The sequence below is a fragment of the Sphaeramia orbicularis genome, chromosome 4, assembly GCF_902148855.1.
Source record: "Sphaeramia orbicularis chromosome 4, fSphaOr1.1, whole genome shotgun sequence".
Lineage (NCBI taxonomy): Eukaryota > Metazoa > Chordata > Actinopteri > Kurtiformes > Apogonidae > Sphaeramia > Sphaeramia orbicularis.
The window spans coordinates 12,544,049-12,565,442 of record NC_043960.1 but is presented as its reverse complement, the minus strand read 5'-3'; the positions used below and the strand labels follow the sequence as shown (position 1 = coordinate 12,565,442).

At 39.0% G+C, this 21,394-nt stretch overlaps 1 protein-coding gene across 1 annotated transcript in view; it reads right to left on the bottom strand.

The window, feature by feature from the left end:
- Positions 1-21,394, bottom strand: part of lrrc7 (leucine rich repeat containing 7) — a 130,034-nt gene that overhangs the window by 7,263 nt on the left and 101,377 nt on the right. Inside the window, exons 20-31 of the mRNA XM_030132485.1 lie at positions 20,945-21,182; positions 18,845-19,351; positions 18,188-18,412; positions 17,237-17,471; positions 16,496-16,849; positions 15,360-15,590; positions 13,090-13,302; positions 11,057-11,224; positions 9,551-9,670; positions 7,948-8,152; positions 5,875-6,143; positions 3,125-3,217 (exon numbers count right to left, since the gene is read on the bottom strand). Coding sequence (XP_029988345.1) covers positions 3,125-3,217; positions 5,875-6,143; positions 7,948-8,152; positions 9,551-9,670; positions 11,057-11,224; positions 13,090-13,302; positions 15,360-15,590; positions 16,496-16,849; positions 17,237-17,471; positions 18,188-18,412; positions 18,845-19,351; positions 20,945-21,182 — 2,858 coding nt within the window. The remainder of the gene's footprint in view (positions 1-3,124; positions 3,218-5,874; positions 6,144-7,947; positions 8,153-9,550; positions 9,671-11,056; positions 11,225-13,089; positions 13,303-15,359; positions 15,591-16,495; positions 16,850-17,236; positions 17,472-18,187; positions 18,413-18,844; positions 19,352-20,944; positions 21,183-21,394) is intronic.

Sequence of the window (21,394 nt, the reverse complement as noted above, 5' to 3'; positions counted from 1 at the left end):
TCTATGGGTGAATGCAAGAACAAACACATATATACAGTCTATCACATGTTCAAAATGTGGGATTAGTTACTACAAGCAGCAACACTGGCATTTATACAGTGAGCCCCACATGTGAAGTCTTCTGTTTATGTTCAAGACGCAGGATAGTAATGATTAAACAGAAATGAACAATTAGAATTCTACTAGCAAACACCAAAACAATGAAGTGTTTGTGACTTTACAACTCATATATGGAGCTCACTGTACATTACTAGTGTATTTGTTAGCAGCTAAAAAACTGTGAAGCATTAGTTACAACAAGCCAACATTTAAAGACTACAGAACAGTTGCACACAAAGCTACAAAACTTTAAAATGTCATTTTCCTTCAAAAATTTAACATCCTGTCTTCATAATGTTTGTCAAGTGTTACTGACCCCAGTACTCGAGGGCAGTAACGGTCAAAAAGGACAAACCATTACTCTCTAAGATGTGACAAATGTGTTTGGTATCGACAGCAGCTCAGTGTGCAAACCCAGCATCTTTAGTAACACCAAGAAAAGAACATTGGATTTTCAAACAGTGATGGCCCAGATGTGACTTCAAATCCATTATTATGTTCCTTGAAAGCCTAACTTCTATTCTCAAACTGAGCCTGAGAAGCTAAGCTACGTAAAAACCCCGGGATTCCACTCCCGTCGATACAGGAGGTGAGTCACTACTGAATCCTAATTAGACACAAGTGAAATCTACCCAGCGGCTTATAGAGCTGCAGTTGTTCTTTTAACTCCAACTCAGTAAAGAAACGTTGTCATTTCTCATTAGATTCTTGATGAGGATTTCTGAGGGAGGTTTAACAAAGCACATTAAGGGTAGAAAGTTGAAAGCAGCTGTTCCAAAATGATAAGTAAACCTTCAATCATCTGATTATGTCTAAATAAGGCCTGTAATTTGTCAGTATATTGTTCTGCATAGCTAACACTCTGAAGAAAAACTTGTTGTTAGTATTAGATGTTTAACTACCTTTCTATACAATCATAAATTAAAGTATAAATCCAATAATAAGGCAGATAAATCTAGGTGATTAAAAAAAAAAAAGAGTATGAATCAAGCCAAACTTCTACTAAAAATCTTGGTTAATTGTTTTGTACTTAGACATTATGAAAAAAAAAAAAAAAGAATCTAGAGGGTCACTTAATACCAGATTGTGTGTGTGTCCCCCCCTCCACAACTGAGGAATGCTATCATGTGGGTGCAACCAAAAGGCTGGCCACAAGGGGGGGCTACACTCCCTTAAAACAGCCTGGGCTTGAATAGGCTCCAGGAATCAAAACCATAGATCTATAATTTATTAGCCAAGCTGTTTTGATCCGCAATTCCTTTTACCCATTTAAGATCCATAGCTCAATTTGGCCTCAAGACTCCCCTTAATCTAAAAGAAAATCAAATGATTTTTTTATGAATTGTAAAAAATCTTTCTCAACTAAAATTGTCAAACACACATGTCTGAAGTCCGTTACAGAAAAAAAACAGTTCTCATATTGAGGCTAAAAAAAGACGATCAAAGCAAAATGCTTTATATAGAGGCTGACAAATCAATCCTCAGCTGAGACCTACTGATAAATATCAAAGCGGCTTTCAGCAGGATGCCTTACATGTGTATATGAAAAAAAAAAAAAAAAAAAAACGAGAAGAAAACAATAGGTCCAAAGTAAAAAGCTAAAAGAACATTTGGAGGACAGGCAGTGTAAAGATAGAAGCTGGTTTTCTTCCTTGTAGCTGCTGGCAAGTGAAACACATTCATGTCACCCAACATTTAGTACATTTAAATCCACTTTTCACATCAGGAGATTTACATTTGTACCACACATACTCAGTGAAAAACCCTTGCTGTCACTTGAGGTTTATCATTTACCATGCTGAGTTTTTGGAAGCAGCATGTGTGGCAAAAGTAAACGTTCTCCTTAAAGTGAAATGCTGTGACATGTTCTGCCCATTATTATTAACAAAGACTGTCCATATGTCTGTGCATATATCCATCTTCTAACATACAGTGTAAATTCACAGACAGCTTTAAAGGAGAACCTGCTCATCTGCATTGGCTCCATTCTCCCCCTGAAACATGTCATTAATAATGGACAAACTGCAGCTTTACGGATACAAACCAGAGACGTTAGTGATTAAATAACTGCACGAGTCAGCAGCTGCTGTTGAAAACTCAAGTTAAATGATGAACAGACAGTTCCCTATATCATCAGTTCAAGCTCTGACTTGAATTAATTCGCTGTTTGTCACATGGTCTGTACGGAGGCTGAATGTTTAAAGAACTCTTCTTGTAGGCTTTCTATTTATAGCCCAGCTGTCTCGTCAGTTACTCAACATCTGAATAGCAGTCGAAAAAAAAAAAAAAATGTCATACTTCCCATCCTTAGATCAAAGTGTTGAACATCTAAAATCACCCACAGTGTCCCAGAACTAAGCAGCCTTCCTAAAATAGCTGTCAGTACCATGAGCCTTCTTCAGACTGACTATTGCAGCATGTTTCTAGGACAGACTGCCATGTGCAGTAGGCCTGGGGGATCTACAACCTCAACAGGGTCTCAGTACAAGCACACTGACAGAATCAGTCAAAAGGATCAAAGTAGAGACGATAAAAGAGTTTGGCATGTCAGAGACTAATATACTTGTATTCACGCGAAAATGAAACTCAGAATATTTAAATTAAAGTTTTCATTTTCCATTAGATCTAACACTTTAAAGATAAGCCAAAGACAAAAAAACACATTATTTAAGATATGTAAATATGGTTTTGATATGGAAACTCTATAATAATATGCAAAATGATTAGTTATGTGTTTTATAAAGGTATATGAGACCTAGCTGTGTAAGTTGTAACAAACACCACCACTACACAGTCATCTTTACCCTTTCAGACACATCGACGTGTTATTTTACAACAGTTAGTTTACCGTCACAGACTCAGAGCGACTCAAAGTTAACCAAGTCAACTGCTGCTCCACTGACAGACAGACAGACAAACTGACAGACAGACGGAACACTGCGGTAACGAGCAGCAGTTTCCATGGCAACTCTGAGGTAAAGCTGAGGAGGCTGTGATTGGCTGGCAGGGCTGGGTCGGGTCGTACCATGTCGGAGGGTTTGAAGGGGTTCCCCTGGCCGCTGATGCCACCAGAGATACTGAAACCAAGACCAGGGTTCTTCTCTATTCTCACACACAACTAAACACAGACCAAAAAAAGAGATAGAAACAGAGAGAGAAGAAAACAGAATAAAGAAGGACAAGTGGAAGTGAAATCTGAATGTCTGAACAGTTTCAGTGTTATTATAAAAATCAGAAAGCGGTGACGAAATGGGTAAAAAAAAAAACAAAACACTGATACAGAAATTCTAGAGCTTAAATACATTAAAATAACAGTTATACAGACAATTAAACAGGTAACAGAAAAATAATTCAGCGCCACATTAAATATATTTGTAACATATGAAGAAACTGCAGAGAGAATCCTATCTGATGATAATTACGGTATATATGAACAGCCTCCACGGTTGAGCAGCTCCAGTATGTCATAGATCTGAACCCTCTGCCAACAACACAGACATTTCTTTTTTTTTTTTCTCAAGCATAATTAAATTCTTGTCATACTAGAGAGTCAGTGAGAACAACTCACACCAGCTGATCTCACTGGTGTAAATGACTTCATACTTATAATTAAACTAATGCAGTGATGCAGCGATCTGTACCTGTGAAATAAGCCAGATTTATAGTTACACCTCCACTCTTTTTTCTATATGTGATGCCTCCAAAAAGTACTGCAGTTTGTTTTTTTTAGATGATACTTGACTTGTAACTATTTAACCCTTTCATGCATGAATTATGAGAACCTTAATCAAAATTTTTTCCTGAGTGTTTTTATTCCTCTTTAGGGATGAAAAAAACAATGCGATTGAAAATTTTCTTCTGAAAAATAAATAAAAAAAATATATATATATTTTAAAAATGTAAAAAAAAATACATACAAAAAATAACAATGAAAAAAAAAATTCTTATGAACCTATTTTTCATGAAGTTGCAAAAATGTCCACTCAGCTGGACACCACATGTTTCATTTTTGATGCACAGAAACATGTATTTACTGATAAATTGTGTGAAAACTATGGAGAGGGCTTGTGATTCTGGGGGTTTATGCTCAGGAGAGATCAACATAATGTTACCTATTCATGTCAGAAAAGATATGTAGTGTCTTAAAACTTTAATAAAGATATGTGTAAAAAAAACAACAAAACAAAACAAAAAAACAATGAAAAGAACAAGAAAATCCATGAATATACAAGAGAACAGCTGTAGAAGAGCTGTCCACTGGAGTGACCACTGTGCATGAAAGGGTTAATTTAGTCACCATTTGGCTCTAATCTATTTGGCCTTTTCTGAGACCTTTGTACATGATTTCTATAGGTTTCACAAAGTTACATTTAAGACATTTAGTACAGGGTTTCTGCAGGTATCAGCAAATCTAATTTAATGTTTTTTTAATGCCCATGTCCAACTGCAGATACACTTTTATGTATAGTTTTATGACAGGCTTTAACCAGGTTCTGAATAGTTCCTCCTCCAATCACTTCTGCTGAAACTTGCATTTTCCCATTTTTTCCGACATTTGCTAATATTCCTCTTTGGCTCTTTCGCCACAGTGTGAGCACGCTCACAGCTCACACTTTCAGTGACATAAGAATTAAGAAAAAAAAATTAAGAAAAAACAAAAAAAAATCTGCCAATGGAACAAGTGAAAATTATCTTGGTAAGATTTCTTGAAATAAGATTTTCAAGATCTATTGTCTAAAAATAACTTATTATCTCACTGAAAAGTTACTCTTTAGGTGATTACGTCTTATTTTAAGTGTGATGAGATACTTTGACTAGAAATGAGAAAAATACACTTGGTAAGATTTTGATTTTTGCAGTGTGAAGCCATTAGCTTGTGATTTAGCTGTCATCTTGTTGGCTTTTTTGGAGCCAGAAGTGACCATATTTGGATAAAAGGGGTGGGGCTGTGAGGGGACATGGGTAGGCTAATGCTAAAAACTATCCTGTTGATTCAATAAACAGTTAGCAGAGCTTGTTGTTGGAACCTATTAATGCAAACTTCAATTAAAAGAAAAAAAAAAGTGTTTTATTAAATAAACAGAAACTCAGCCAGTCCAAGCAAGACTGACTCTAACACACCTTCTATCTGACCTGAGATCAAATTGACAGAACAATAATTTGAAAATGGACCACCATATCACTTGTCACAGGGTCCAAATAAAACTAATGAGGCAGAGATGACAGTAATTTTAGACAGAAGTTCAGTGTAAGCCCATTGGAGCCAGTGCTTTTTGGAGTCATCAGGAGTAGATCAACCTTAACATACTTCTGTATTGGCTTTGTTTTGAAGCTGAGGTCATTGACCCTTAAATAAAAGTCCAATTACTGGATCTTAGACTTTTGAAAGACTTGCAGAAACCTCTAAATGGATAGATATTTAAATGCTTGTTATTTATCCAGTAAAAGCCGATTCCAGACTGTTCATATTACCTGTGATCATTTCTATTATTAACGACCTTTAGTGGAAATGCGACGAAACACAGACAGAGACAAAAAGCTTAGAGCAGTTTACTCTGTCATACATACCTACATTTGGGAACAAATTTAGCTCATCAAACCATTCACCTTTACATGTAATGTTGCTAAATAGACCCACATCCACAAAACTAATATCCGTTCTAACCTAGTTATTCTATATTTAGCAATAATTTGAGCACAGCCCATTTTCAAATAGACCTGAGATGATGCGAGTTTTGGTTCTTGCAGAGACACAGATGGATAAACGACAGATACCTGTTCCTGGAACCCATCCGTGCTCTTCTGGCCTTTCGTCTGCAGAAGACAGCGAGCGCTCTGAGGCCGTGGGTTGGTGTGGGTGGTCATGACAACCTGGTTGCTGTGGACCATGCCCTGGTTGCCATGGTACTGGGGGTTGGTGGCTGGCAAGGCGGGCTGATGAGAGGTGTGGGAGGAATGGGGGTTGTACTGGGCTTGGTTGCCTGAAGGGGACAGAGCCATGGGCAAACCAGCGCTGGGATAAGCCTGTCCAGGAGCAGGCAGGGCTACAGGAGAAAAAGATGACTGCTAGCAACTGAAAGAACACTTTCTGCAGGGGATGTTTTATTTGATTTATACAGACAGGTGACAAATTCAACAAAAAGTGTCTTAGTAAGGAGTTGGTCCATCATGTGCTACCAGAACAGCTTTAGTGCTTCTTGGCATCGATTCTGTAAGTGTGTGATCTCTGCTGTGGGGATGAACCATTCATCCAAAAGAGAAAGCGTGCTGTCTAACATGTCAGGCCTCAAATCCTATATAGGTGTTGACTCTGAAGACCATAATGTGATAATTATGATTCACATCACTTTCAAACTCGTCACACCATTGTCTCCTATGGATGGATGCATTCTGGAAGAAATCAATCCTGTTACCTTTTTCATTTCACTTGTCACCTCTCTGTATGTGGCAAACTAGAGTTTAGAAATGAGCTTAATTTCACACAAAGGTGCCTGGCACTGAGTCACATACAAATATATTAGCAGTAAGAATCTTTGTCTTTGTTCACACTACAAATATTGGAGCAAAGTTGGAGTTTATAGCTCAGGAGTGATTTTTTCTTATCAGATTCAGATTCAAGTTTATTTGTCATTTCAGCATATAAAACTACACAGAAACGAAATATTGTACTCAGGTCCTCGACTGTCAGCAGCATTTAGTAAAAATAGTATTAGTTACTGATAAAATAATAAAAATAATAAAATATATTTTTAAAAAAAGCAATAACAACAACACCCCCTCCCCTAAAAATTACTTATAAATAACTAAAAAAAAAGTTTTATTTATAACATGCACAGCAGTAAAGTACCAATTTAAATTTTTTTTTCTTCAGCTGTTCACATTATTTCTAAATGTGGTCAATTTAAGATTTGAGAATCAAGTGGTCAAAGTCCTGAATAGACCAAAATTTGTTAAATAGCAGTAAAAAAAAAGTGTAATTCGCAACATTCTGTCTTTCACAAATAGCTATAGAGGCCTTATGTCAGCATTTACAGTTTTATTTATCTGATGTGAGGCGCACAGTCATGGAAAAAATTATTAGACCATCAAAAGTCATCAGAAACAATGGTTATGCAATCAAGTACTAACTCCTGTGTGCGTCATGTGACTAAAACAGACAGAAAAGAAAACATGGAATGCCTAAAAGCATTGTTTTTGTCAGTACAATGCCATAGCTATTGACGTAAGAACTGAAGTGAGTTTGGTTATTATCACGAAAACATGGAAAATGGCTAGATATCAGCTCTGAAATGAAATTCTTATGAGCTATATTTGTTGTTATCATTATATTTGTCCAAACCAATGAACCTTTAGTTGTACCAGGCATTAAAATGAACAAGAAGTTGAAGAAAACAAGGGTGGTCTAATATTTTTTTCCGCGACTGTAGAGTTGTCACCTCAACATCACTTAACTGACTACCTCCATGACCGATGCTTTCAATCTATTTGTGTTCACCAAACCACTCCTGCCAATGCAAAACTGATGGTTGATCTAAAGTTACATAAGAATTGCATGAATTCTGACATATCTATGTGACCAGATCTACAATTGATTTAGGACCACATATGGAAATGACCCAAAACACAATGGATTTTGGGTGTTGAGTCACATTTAGGCCTCTTTTACCTACAGTCTGAATGTAGCCTTAGACTCATTTTATCATGTTAACTTTTACATAAACAGGATCCAACGTTTATATTTCCAATTACAGTATGTAGGGGATAACTGCTTATAACTGATCCTACCACTCCACCAAACACTTCAGTAAAGGCCAGAACAGAACCATTTGGACATCTTGTACTATTTACCTTGCTGCATGCCTTGGTACTGCCCTCCCCCCCCTGAAGGAACCACTGACAGTGGCATCCCGGGCTGGTACTGTACCCCCTTGTTCATCATCCCACTGTCGTAGCCCTGCTGCCCAACAACACGGTGAGGGGTAGTGCCTGAAGAGGATGAGGTGACGATCATGGTATTGTGAGATTGGTGGGAAGGATTATGGGAATGGCCAGTCTGTGGAAAAGGGGAGGGGCAGTTAGTGACCTGGCGTGAAGGATTAATAAGCATGCAAACAGAAACAACGTACACAGTAGACCACTACGCATATATGAATTATAAACGTATAGACTTATTAGTATTAGTTTCTGTCATTTTCCGTCCTTCCTGCTTACAATTAGGGCTGGGCCATAAAACGATAACAATACATATCGCAATACAACTTTTCCTCGATAGAAATATGAGACATGCTCGATACAATTTCAACAGAATTTATTCGTCCATGTTTTGACAGACATGAAAACAGCCAATTGTAATTAAGTAGCACTGCACTGAACCGATCACACTACAGCCACGTCAAGTTAGGTTGATGCACACAGCACAAACGTAAGAGCAGCCGCAGCACACACGCTAATATCTGGGCTGCAGTGGGAGATAATGACTGTTCCTGCAGCAGAAAATATGACTGAGAACTTGGGCTACTGGGTTACTGAAAAGTAGGGTGTGAACTGTTTCGGTTCCGTATAATTGAGGCATAAAAGCCGGGAGTTGGACGTTCAAAGTATGTTGTTCCGCTTTCAGTTTACGCCAGTTATCCTCTTGAGACCCAGCAATGCATTTTTGTCCTCTGTAGGGGACAAAAGTAATTAAAAACAACTCTGTCCATTGCAAAGGACTTTCCATAAAATATAAGATAAATACAAAAAAATTATTAAAAAAAAAAAAAATCTGTCTGAAAAAAACTTGGATTATGCTGTTTCAAATCAAGACAATTATTCAATGAAAAAACCCAAAACTTTTACTTTCCTGGGTCTCAGGAGGTTATGGTATGGAGGTACGCGCAGCTTGACAGACGGAGGGGGGGAGGAGGGGTTGGTCCGTGCCTACCACAATACTACATACGGTTGTATAACTGAAACTTAAGACGCTTATAAGACAGGGGTCAGTAAATCTTAAGATGGGGAGCTGGGGGGAGATGAATAAAGCAGGGGGAATAATACATAACAGTGGAGGGGGGGATAATTCTAAGAGCAGAGAGAGGGACTTTTCCATAAGTACCACAATGTATGCATTTCTTTCTTTCTCTCTCTCTCTCTCTCTGATGTCTTCACAACTAACTTATGAGTAACGGAAAATTTAAGCATGAGAAAAAATAGTGATTAAATTTATATCATGATACGTATCAATACTGTCTGATATGAAAAAAAAAATTATGTGATATGATTTTTTTCCATATCGCCCAGCCCTACTTACAAAATCAAAATGTTAATCTTTCTACTTCGAGGTTTCAATAAATGAGATGCTACTGCTACACAGTGTGAGTAGGCAGTGTCAGACAGGCTGAATTAACACACTGAACACACAGCTGAAGGGAGACAGAATATAAACGTTCAGTGGTGAAGCAGCAGCTCTAACCTTTTTCATGAGGTTGTCAGGCGGGACGTCTCTCCTGCCCAGGGAGTACGGAACCCACTGATTGCTCCCTGACCCCATCTCCTGGTCATTATCCAGCATGGCAGACTGCTGTGAGGGGGTCTGAGAGAGAAAGACAGACACACACACACACACACACACACAAACAGTGAGCTTTACTGAGATGTTTAGCAGCACAACTCTTGTCTGTAGACAAGTCTGAATGAATATTGGATGAGTCAAATTGGGGTGGAGGCTCAGCCCAGGAGTCTCTCATTTAAAGATTCTCAATACTGTGTCTATTGTTATTTGTAACAAAAAGAGAAAGAGAATTCCTTTGTTATAACAACAACTCAGCTGAAGCCATTGTAAGCCCTATAAATGTACACACACAGTGCCTCACACCTTCTGTTGCTAGATAACAAAGACTCCAATCACATATAAGATTACATTCGTATGTGACTAAAATGCAAATCCAAGTATTTTTTGTGACCTGTTTGTAGCACCACCTGATGTAGTATAATGAACGCCTTGATTCTGTTGCAACTTTAAACTCCTCACTAGGCAGGTGGTGGTTGTGGTAGACAGTGGAAAAACAATATCCAGGACTCCCACAGCGTTGTAATAAAATGTTTTGGCTTGAGTTAGAAAAAATATTGTGGTTTAAATATTAATAATACATTGTAAGTAATATTTCTGCCAGTGCTAGTGCCAAAATATATACTGCAATAATTAAAAATCAGCAGATATTGTACATCAAGTGGATGGTATTGTAGTCAAAAAACATATTTTCTGTGACTAATTCAGATTTACATTCATGATCAATACATTCTTGCTACTTTAATATCATGTAGATGTTATGTTGATGTAAAACACAATACAGTCTATTAAAAAATGCATTTGTAGCTGCAATTCAGTCACAAATGAATGCAATTTGTAAGTGACAGGTTTGAAGATTGAATTACATACTGACATAATTCGGAAATGCCTTTCAGGGAGGAGCACACAGCACTGCAGAAACTGCAAATAAATGCCAGCTTAAAAAAAAGGCTCTTCTTTTTTATTTCTTTAAGGAAGGAGAACACATTCTATTGAAGGTAGCATGTTGTTTCCTGTCTGTCCATCTACTTCATTTTGTCGCCATAGTTCAGGTAACCTTGAAAGATGGCAACTGATTTATAGCTATGTTCACATTCTTGAATAACCGCTCAATCATTTGTGTGTGTTTGTTCGCTGTGGTTAAGCTTGAGTTTATATATAGATGCAAGGCACATTGAGACAGAAGCTTGAAATTCTGCCAGAAATAAGATTCATACTCGCAGCTTGAGTTGGTAGATTATTCTTTCAATCAGAACAGAAATAATAGCAGGCAGTTAAATAATAATTTATGGCAGCAAAAGCTGGATGAAGCAGCATAGGAGCTGTACATTTGCTATTCTCCATAATTACCTATGTGTGATAATGGTCATAATAGCTAGCGGGGTTCATTGTTCTCAGTGGGGTACTCACAGCGTTGGCAGACGGAGGAGGAGGTAGTGGCAGCCAGCGGCCAGCAGGGGGCTCATGCTTAGTGTTATTGTAAAGGTTAAAGTTCAAAGTGCTGCTGCGCCCCTGGCCGTGACCCCCGCCCTGACAGAGCATGCCCAGCGTGAGCGTGTTGTGCTTTAGGACACCACTCTGATTGGAGAAGACAACATCACATGACATGGGTGAATGTAGGGGGAGGGGGGGGCGGAGCCTACACAGCGGGCTGCAGCGTGGTGACAACACACTGTGAGCTCCACAAACAAACAAACAAACAAACAAACAACAATAACACTAATAAAACAACAACAACAACAAGAACAGTGCAGAGTTGCTGAAAGCACAGAGAAATGTTAGCTCATGATCGATCAATACACACAGAGAACAGAGTGTCATACAAGCAACTGGTGCTCATTCCAACATCAGTTTAGCCATTAGTGGACTTGGGTTAAAATTAATTAGGTAGTTATATGTGAAAGAAGCATTGAACCCAGTCCCAAAGTGTAAAACGAGAGCTGGACCCTATAATAAACCAGAAAAAAATAATCAATAATGTATAATGAACTGTGGTTCTTTGTAAAGTTTTCTATGTTTGCAAAATGAGGCAGATCAGAATTTATGAATGTAGCTGTGGATACATGAACAACACTTCTTCAACCAAACAAGATTCCGCCCTAACTTTTGACACTCGCTGAATTAAGTGAAGTGATGTGACAAAGCATCATTAGAATACTTGAGATGCTGGAAGTAGTTTTGTGGAATCCAGCATCCTCTCAAACGCTTTCTTCATCATTGTTCAGACTTGATGGAGCATAATTTAACAACACTTAAAGTGCTCAAGGTTTTAATAAAAAGTTTTGTCAGCTATGTTTTAGTATTGTTTTGCTACAATCACATGTCTCTTTGCTCCCTCTAGAAAGTGTCACATCACATCACTTGTTTTTTTGCAGAAAGAATATATTTACTCCAGCCACAGAGAAACTAATCAGCTAATCAACCATGTATTTATGTGGTTGTTTGATGTTAATATTTTCTGACTGAATATATGACCTAAATGTTTACACTACATGGACAAAATCCTTTTGGAAATTGTGATCAAACTGGTTTCTGCTGACTGAGGTTTTTACATGAGGCTTTTTTTATTCTAATTGGACTACTGTTCTGCTCATTAGTGAATACTGGAGTCCATGTAAACACAGCTAATATTATTCTATCAGTATTTACGTGTTTTAGTCACTACATTATTCTATATCTGCAGGGATACAGTGCATTCTGACTTCTTTTTATTTCAGTACGATGTATATCCTAAGGGTTTTTTTTTTTTTGCAAATGGTTATATAAATTCTAAAGATCTTGTGGTTTTTTTTTTTTTTTCAAACAAGTGAAATTGTTCTGCACCAGAAAGTCAGGTTGTCTCTGGAAACAACTGGCAATAAAAGCAGCACCTAAAAATAGCATTTTAGAGGGGCTGTCATCTTTTACTGGACTTCCATACAGTTACGAGTCTTGCAGTAAACATACTTCTAAAAAAAAAAATCAAAGTAACTAGTGCAGAAACTGAGACACACAGACTTTAAGCTACATACTTGTGTCAAGCAATTCAATAAAATCACTCTGGAGGATCATTAGACTCTTAAAATCTGGACTATGAGCCTTGAGAAATTTAAATGACCTCACTGACTTTCACTTGTTTCAAAAAAAAGTATCTCAAGATAACACAAGGTCAGTTTGTGTATCACAATGCAGATTGTGTTGCATTGTATTTCAGGACATGTGACTTCTTCAGTACATATCCATAGCTGTGAGTGTGCAGTAGGTCAGGCTGACAGAGCAACAGTGTGAAGTGGACACACATGCAGCCGGACACATATCTGGTCAACCTTACAACACAGACTTACACAGATACAGACAGGGAGGGCTTCTGAGGGCTGCTTGTATGTATGTATGTGTGTGTGTGTGTGTGTGTGTGTGTGTGTGTGTCTTTTTCTCCAGCATTCGGGTATTTTTCATTGATGTACCCTGTCCAGTCGTTTGGCCTCTATGTGCCGGAGCAGCTGTTGTCTCCAGTCAGCAGGCATCTTGGAGGTGATGTCTTCAGGTTTCTGTGGTACAACAGGTCTGACTTTGATGGTGTCCTCTGATGGTTTCTCGGGGCAGGTCGCTAGGGTGTAGTCAGGGGGCATCTTCTCCAGTAGGGCAGCCATGGTGGGGCGAGCTGACACTGGACGAGCCTGAGGACAAAAGGCTCAGTTTCAGAATTTTACACAGCAGATAAGGAAGAAGACCCTTTACCTGAAAAATAATAATACAGTGATGTAAAAAAAAAAACCAAAAAAAACAAAACTCATATCGTGACGCATTAGTGTAGGAACTGCATGTTACTGCTGGAGTTACTTTGAACCACTTTACATTCCGTTTTATACACTGGGACACTATATCAGTTTGAGGGTTCATTAATGGAAGAAGGGGAAAAAAAGCAAAGTTTTGATACACTAACTATTGAGTGGTGGAACTTTACATCTTATGACTGATATTTGTTGAGATACTATATCATTATAACAGACCTTGAAATTAAAGCATGATTAAGGGTGGAGCTGGTAATAACTCAGAGACTCCACCCTGCAGCTAAGACATCAGAAAGATTGGAAAGAATTGGTTTAATCTTTACTAATGTGATGCATTTTAAAAGGTTGTATCCATTATGTGAGATCTTATAAATAAGTACAGTTATCAGACAAATGCACTGAAATACAATATAGTAGTAAAAGTACAAAGTGTAAAATAAAAAGGAAAAAATAGTTGGAGTTTTTGCTTAAGTACTTTCTACCACTGTTAATTTATTAGCGTTGATCCGTTCAAGGACATATGACAGTAACTAAAGTAGTGAATTACTTGATGGAGCAAATGCACAGCTTTTTGTATTTCTTTAAATTACAACATTATTCCTTCCCCAAGATTCCAAATGACCTCAGCAGAAAAATTATATCAGTGGGCACTTCTTCAAGCTAATCTAATGTTTATCTGACAAATGACCTCTTTCAGTCAACCAATAATTGCTGTCCTACGACAGTCACGACAAGAGAAAATAATCTATTTATGTTCAGTACCAAGACATTCTGGATTGTCCTCTAAATTGTGAAGCCTTTTGAGGAGGTATCCTTCTCTTTGGTGAAGGTAACATGGACGATTAGATTTTCAGGTAGATTAACAACGCAACTGTGGTACTATTAACAGCAAACAGGCCATTGTGAGGAAGATAGAGGTGGCCCTCAAGGTGAAGCCGACTCTCATTTTGTCTTTAATTTTTATTAAAGAGAGGAGAACGTTGAAGTCACGTGCTCAAAACAATTACCCTTCGATGTCTGGGCCCCGCTTCTTGGTGCTGAAAGCAGCCAGCTGCATCTGATTAGCATGCGTCTGGACACCTCTGGACGGCTCCCTTTGACTATTTTTAGAAAGTCTGACTTGGGCCAAGACTGAGCTGAAGGGATTATTTATGGGCTGGGAATGCCTTGGAATCTGGAAGATGTAGGTAGAGCAAGGACACCTCTGCTAATCTGCTTAGTCTGCTGTTGCCTTCCATCTAAGTAAATGGCTAAATATCATATATACAGTACTGGGCAAAAGTCCAACATTAAAAGGCCAACACATAGGTTTGTTGGTTTAGTTAAGTTGTTATGACCACACATATGCATTCTTTAGTCTGGGAAAAAAAACAGCTTCTATAAACTATAGTGGTAGTATTTAGTGTGACCTCCCTTTGCACTTAACATTTCTTTAACACTTTTGTTCAGACAATATGAGATTCATTTTCTAATATTTTATACCAGGTTTCATTCGACACATGTCAGAGGTTTATAATTGTTTGCACTGCTTCTTGTCATGGGGCAAAAGGTCATAATTAAAGAGGGAAACTTCGCCGATTTTGTATAATTTAAAGGTCCAAAATCTTACTACTTCTAGTTACATCTAATCCATTTACATATGTAAATTTGGACAGCATAGAATGTAGGGCACATTTTAACTTGATTGTAAAGCTAGGATGCCATCTTGATGTTGGAAGGCTTGAAATATTGAGTAATGGTAATAGTGAGCGATTTCATACTTTCACATCATTTATTTTAGACAGAGAATATCAGTACGAAACTAAATCTTCAAGAAGTGCAACCACTTTACAAAGACCCAAAGCAGCCTCTTTAAAGTCTCTGTGATGCAAAGCCATAAAGGACCTGTTGGTGAATGAATGCACAAATAAGGAGACACATATATGATTTCTTCTGTCGTCTACCTGTGATGCTCCGTAGGTTTCCGTGCTGTAGCTCCTGGCAGACAGGGGGCGGCGCTGAGTCAGGCTCTTTGTCGGATAACCAATCATGGGCTTTTTCTGCTCTTGGTAGGTGGGATAGTCGTCGTCATAACGACCATTTCTCTTGTTGTGCATCATCTGGCTTTGGTCGGCCATGTTGTGCTCCATGGGGGTGGAGTAGGCGAGAGCCCGGCCATAAAGAGGAGGGTCCACCTGTCGACAGGAGAAGATCAAAAGATTACAGAAGGAAGTTCAAGGCAGAGACAGCCATCCCAAAAACAACCCTGTTATGCTGGAGTTAAGTGAAACAACTGTGGGTTTACAAATTCACAGGTGAATAACGCCTCTTACAAATGGAAATAATGTCTTATGTGCAGATCCATAACTTTACTGTAACCGGTTTCACAAACATGGGTATTTATAAAGACACAGTAACAGCTGTTGTTCATAAATTTGAATATTTTGTTTTACAAACCAGCAAAGAATGAGAAAATGTGGAAAAATAAAGTAAAATTCTACCAGTAACAAGTAATAGATAATGGTTATTTTTCTGATCAACTACTTGACTAGTTGTTGTAACAGAAATATATAAAACCAACAGCAAATTTATGGGATGTTTTGTGTTAATAAATCAAATTTCACTATTTTGGCATAAATCCAGGAGGATCCCTCCCTAGTATAACTCTCTTTTAAAATACTAATAGTAATAATAATACAACTAATAAAAATCTAAAGTTAAACTTTATTTTTTCACTTTCAAAGCAAACACAAATATAGGATAGTATTTGAAATACTGCACATTAGATTGAAATGTAGTGTTCTTATCTTACTGAAATGTAAACTTAAAAAAATTCACAATTCTCATAACAAGGTAAGAGGTATCATTATGAGTCTTAATAGCAAGAAAGAAGAAATAGAAAGGAAAAATGTTTGAGTGCAATTATCTTAAACTTTATCAAAGTTTAAAAACATTAAGCAATGTCATATTAATAGGCTCATAGTTATATTATAACATAACAGGTTAATAAATAGAGTAAGTATGTTGAATTATTATTATGTGATATGTTATGTGGACTCACAACATACAAATTAACCTCATTTTCCAGTCCATCTCCTACCTGCTGTCTGTACTGAGATTCCTGCAGCGCCTCCTGCTGAGCTTCATGAACTCTGCGAAACAATGCAAGCTCCGTAGAGCTCACCAGAGAATCTGCTCTTCTCAAAAACCCTGGTCTGGAGCGCTGTGATGGGACTGGCTGCTGAGCTTGGCTGCTGGGCAGACCGTCCTGGGTTATCGGTGACTGGGGGAAAGAAAACATCTCAAGTGGAGGGTATGCACGGTACCGAGGGCTCACGAGCTCCTTAGGTAACGTCTTCCCTGGTTGATTGATGTATTCCAAAGCCTTGGATGAGTGATTGACATAATCCGGTGTGTTAGGAAAGGGTGGAGGGACCCGGCGGTCGATGGTCACCTGACCAGTGAAAACGGGTTAACAGTTAGTCCATGAAAGACTTGAAACATAATTACAACTTTTTATTTTTCTTGAAATAAGTTTAATGTACAATGATGCATTAGTATCATTATAGATTAAAAAAACAGAAGCAAGAGAAGGGGAATTACTATTTAGAAAAAATAAAAGATTAAGGTCGACTAAAACCTATTAGAAATACTCTTTGTAATTAAAAGGTTGGACAGGAGCAAAAACTCGCATTTTCAAGAAAAAAACTTGAATATTCTCAGGCATTAAAGTCATAAATGTGTTCCCTGAAACCTACAATGGTTCTAACATACCACCATTTTAATGTAAGCACATATAACAGTATAAAATGTCATGTTCTTCTCCTACATTAAAAATCACCTGGGGGTTATAGTTCTGGTCGAAGTGATAGGCCTTCTGAGGGACAGCGGGTTTTTGGTTCTGCCCCAGCTGGTTGGGGTTCCCCGCCACGTGAGCGGAGAAGCCCAGTTCATCATCTAACATGGGAGCGGACTGTGACCGAGCCATACTGGTCTGCTCCATGCAACCTGGTAGCTCTGGACGGTCCAAACTGGTCTGCTGCTCAATGGATGAACTGTAGCTGTCCATGGGAATGCTGCAAAGAAACACAAAGCCAAAATACATCCAGATGAAGCTACAGCGGAATCAACATGGGTCACATTTCACTTAAACGCGTCATATATTGCTTTTTTAAAAAAATGGAATTATGCATTTTCAAACATTTTCCAGTGGTCTACATGAACTATAAATGCTATGCTTGGGTCTGACTTTTCTAATTCAACTTTTCTAATTCAACTCCACAGGTCCATCTTCAACCCTATTTCTGAGTAATGACCTGAGAAAGGTCATTTTGAGCGCTGGCCCTTTAAATGAAAAATAGCCACTTCACGCACCACCCCCTCCAGGCTGTTGACTATACTGCTTTGTCCCGTTCAACCAACAACTGAACATTTTTGGTAATCGGCTCCAAGTTTGGACATATTTTCAGTTTTTACTACAACCACTGCTGCTGACAAACAGTTATGGTGTACTTGGAGAAATGTTCATCAGAAGTCTTGACCTTATATGTGCAAATGTCGTGAGGTAACTAGTTATAGATGTAACAAATTAAGCAGGAATTAAAACAGGTTGTAGAAATCCACTCGATTTTTGCCAAAATCAATAGCAAGGTAACTTTGCATCTGGAGGGTTCAAGTTCAAACTTTTTGAACTATTTGGGTCCCCAGATACACAAATAAATGTACCAAAGACTAATAAAAGTGGGTTTAGCAAAATATGACGCCTTTAAATATCCTTAAAAAATGAACCTACCTGTAGACCTTGTAGGAGCCGATGTCAATCTCATCGATGCTTTGTGACTTCTTAAACTTTGACCTCGTCTCCTTCATCATGGGGGACAGGCGATCTGAGCTTTTACTCATCACCACGGTGACCTTGTTGCCCCCGGTGACAGTTAACTGATCCTTCCTATTTGGCTCTCCCTGATTATCATGGTATGTCCAGCTGCCAGGCAAAGGCCCTGCACCTTGTTCCAGCCTTGAGCGGAAAAACAAGGGACGTTCGTTACGACAGTGGAAGCAGAAAACAAGGACACTTTTCATAATAAGAGTCATTTTTGCCATTTTGTTCTTTCTCAGTTATCCAATTGTCCTGTTTTAATGGGAGATCAAATATAAGTGGCAGTTTAGAAGCCTGGAGCCAGATTAGTGTCATATTTGTAACAAAGAAAACAAACAAGGGTAAGACTAAGATATAATAATAGTGGAAATGAAGAAAGGGTCTGCTTAACACACAGACATTTGAGGACAGTAATCATGGATTAAAATTAAAGCCAATAGGAAAGTATATTCAATCTAACGCTGCTGACGGCTGCTACTTGCATTTGAAGTACTTAATATGATTTCAGTGCTTCTCTCCTGCTCTGTCTGTTCTGAGTCACATATGAGCCATTTTAGCTTCTGTATTTACCTTGAATCCATGTCCTTCCGGTCTGGGTTAGGGCTAGAGGTGGGTGTCAAGTCCAGCTTAGAAGGAAAAGCAGTTCTGTCCTCTAGAGGGCTAGGGGTCCTGGTCCAGTTCTGCCAGGGATTAGGTGGAGGTGGTCCAGAGGATTGAGGGTCATTGTCTGGAGTGGAGCGCTGGTTACTGTGGAAGGGCAGCGTCTGGGTGTCCAGCTCCAGAGGGACTCCTACGATCCGGTCTTGCCTGAGGAGGGGACGGCGGCCGTGTGTCGATTGGCTGCGAGGTTTTGACCCCAGCGGTGGGTTTCCCTGGCTACCACCAGATGGCGCAGAGTCCAGAGGAGACTCTTCAGCGTCGAAACCTGTGTTGTCGTAGTGAGGAGCCTCTGCCCAGTCAAAAGGTTCACTCAGCGGGCGTCGATCCCCACGCTGCTGCAGGGTTCCTGATGGAGGGGTTTCTCTCTGGGACAGGAGGGGCTTGGAGTCAATGGGCTTGGGGAAGGACTGGGCCAGTCTAGAGGGACAAAACATATTAAAAAATTATAAAATGAAAGCAAATGTATCAAAAGGATAATATTGGAATGGGCTGCTATAATGAGAACAGCTCTCTCCCTCTGCTCTCCTTCTCTTAGTTTCCTTTGAAAGCCCAGTTTGCCCAATAAGCATGTTTTCTGTAATTAACTGCAGTGTAGCCTTCAACAGCAAACATGCCTTTAAAATTGCAAATACAACATGTTGTACAAGTACACACACCAAAGGACAAGTTTACAGATTGTGATCTCTACATCACCCCAGGGTATGAGAAAAAACAACTTTAATGACAAAAAGAATAAAAAAAAGATGAACACAAGGCAAACTTTCAACCTGCAGGGGTGCCTAAAAACGTGGAAGAGCTTAAATAAAAAAGTGGGAAGTCAGTTTTTTACAGCTATGCCGTTGGAGAAGCAGTAGAAAATGCTCATGATCTGTAAGTGTCTGTACTTTTATTATTCAGATTTTCCAGTGTCTTGGTGTTGAAGAAATCACATCCAGATTTTGGTGCAAAAACTAAACCTTTGAACAATATTCAAATACATGCATACATTTTTCACTTTCTGCGCTAGAAAGTCCAATGTTAAACAACAACAGAATTTTGTATATATGTAAAACAAGGCCTCTGCTGCCACGTTTGTTCTTATCTGTCGCATTCGTAATAAATATTTAAATACACTGCGCATAATTCATGCCACTAGGGGTCTCTCGATCCAAACAATGATCAAAGATGCAGTAGAGGATGTTGTAAAGCACCGTGGGATCGTGGGAATTACTGTTTTTGCAACCTTTGCTGGTGAAAATCTACAGGAACTGACGAGAACCATTATGTTTACAGACAAGGTAGTGTATTAAACTTTTATTCACGTTCAAGTTGATGACAAATATTTATTTTATGTCATTGCAGGCTAATGAAATAGCATTAAGTAAAGTTAAACGTTAATGTTAGTAAAGGGGATATGACACCATTGACAGGCAGCCAAACAAAATGGATTGTTACACTAAATAATAGATGGATCTGAACAATGTTGGAGGCATTTCTACACAGCAGCTTATTCATTTTTTTTATATTCTAATGTAGAAAGGTTACATATCATAGCTTTGAGTGTTTCGAAACACATTTTCATATGAACTTTCCACACTGTAATCAGGGTACCAACATCCTCATCGGGACCAAGCATATTAATTTCCTTCCTTTCTATATCTGAGTAAAAACCCTCTACACTACTAATGTCTGGAGAGGACAGCTTTGAAGTGAAGGAGAAGCGAGCTGAGAGAGAAAGACAGAGAATACTAATCAGAAGTCTGCAGCATCCTAATGAGTCTCTCTCTGACCTTGACTGAGCAAGCAGAGAGATGAGAGAGACACAGAAAGATAGAGGGAACATGGGAGGGAGGACAGGATGGATGAGGTGTGGGGATAGACGGATGAGACGGATGAGGGTAATGGATGGAGACTGGACGAGCGCGTCCAATCGAGAGAGAAGAAGAGATGATGAATGATCGGAGGGAGGAATAGTGTGAGGGACAAAGATGAAATTGAACACGAAGCGGGCATGTATATGTATGTGTGTACCTGTTAGTCCAGTGTGTCTGAGGGGCTTGGTCCTTGGTGGGGGCCGGCAGGGCGGGTGGGTGTGGATGTCCGTGAGTGAGCGTGTGCGAGTGCGAGTGCGTGTGCGTGTGCGAGTGTGCGTTGGCGGGTGGGTTGGAGGAGCCTGAGGAGCCCTGTGAGGGAGAGTAGTCAGAGTAGGTGGCCGAGGAGCCGCTGTGGTTCAGACAGTGGAGCTTGTCCACCTCTTCATCTGTAGACTCTGTTCACAGATGGACACAGATACACAGACAAAGACACACGGCTCTGTTCACTGAAAATGTCACATCTTTTTCTTCCTGACAGCCCTCTTTCATAACCTCTCAAGTGCCAATGTCACATCTGAAAAACTCCCCCTTTTCCTCTGTTGGATCTTTATCACAATTTCAAGAGTCCTCCGGGATTACAAATGATTTCAGTATTTATTCAGGTCGT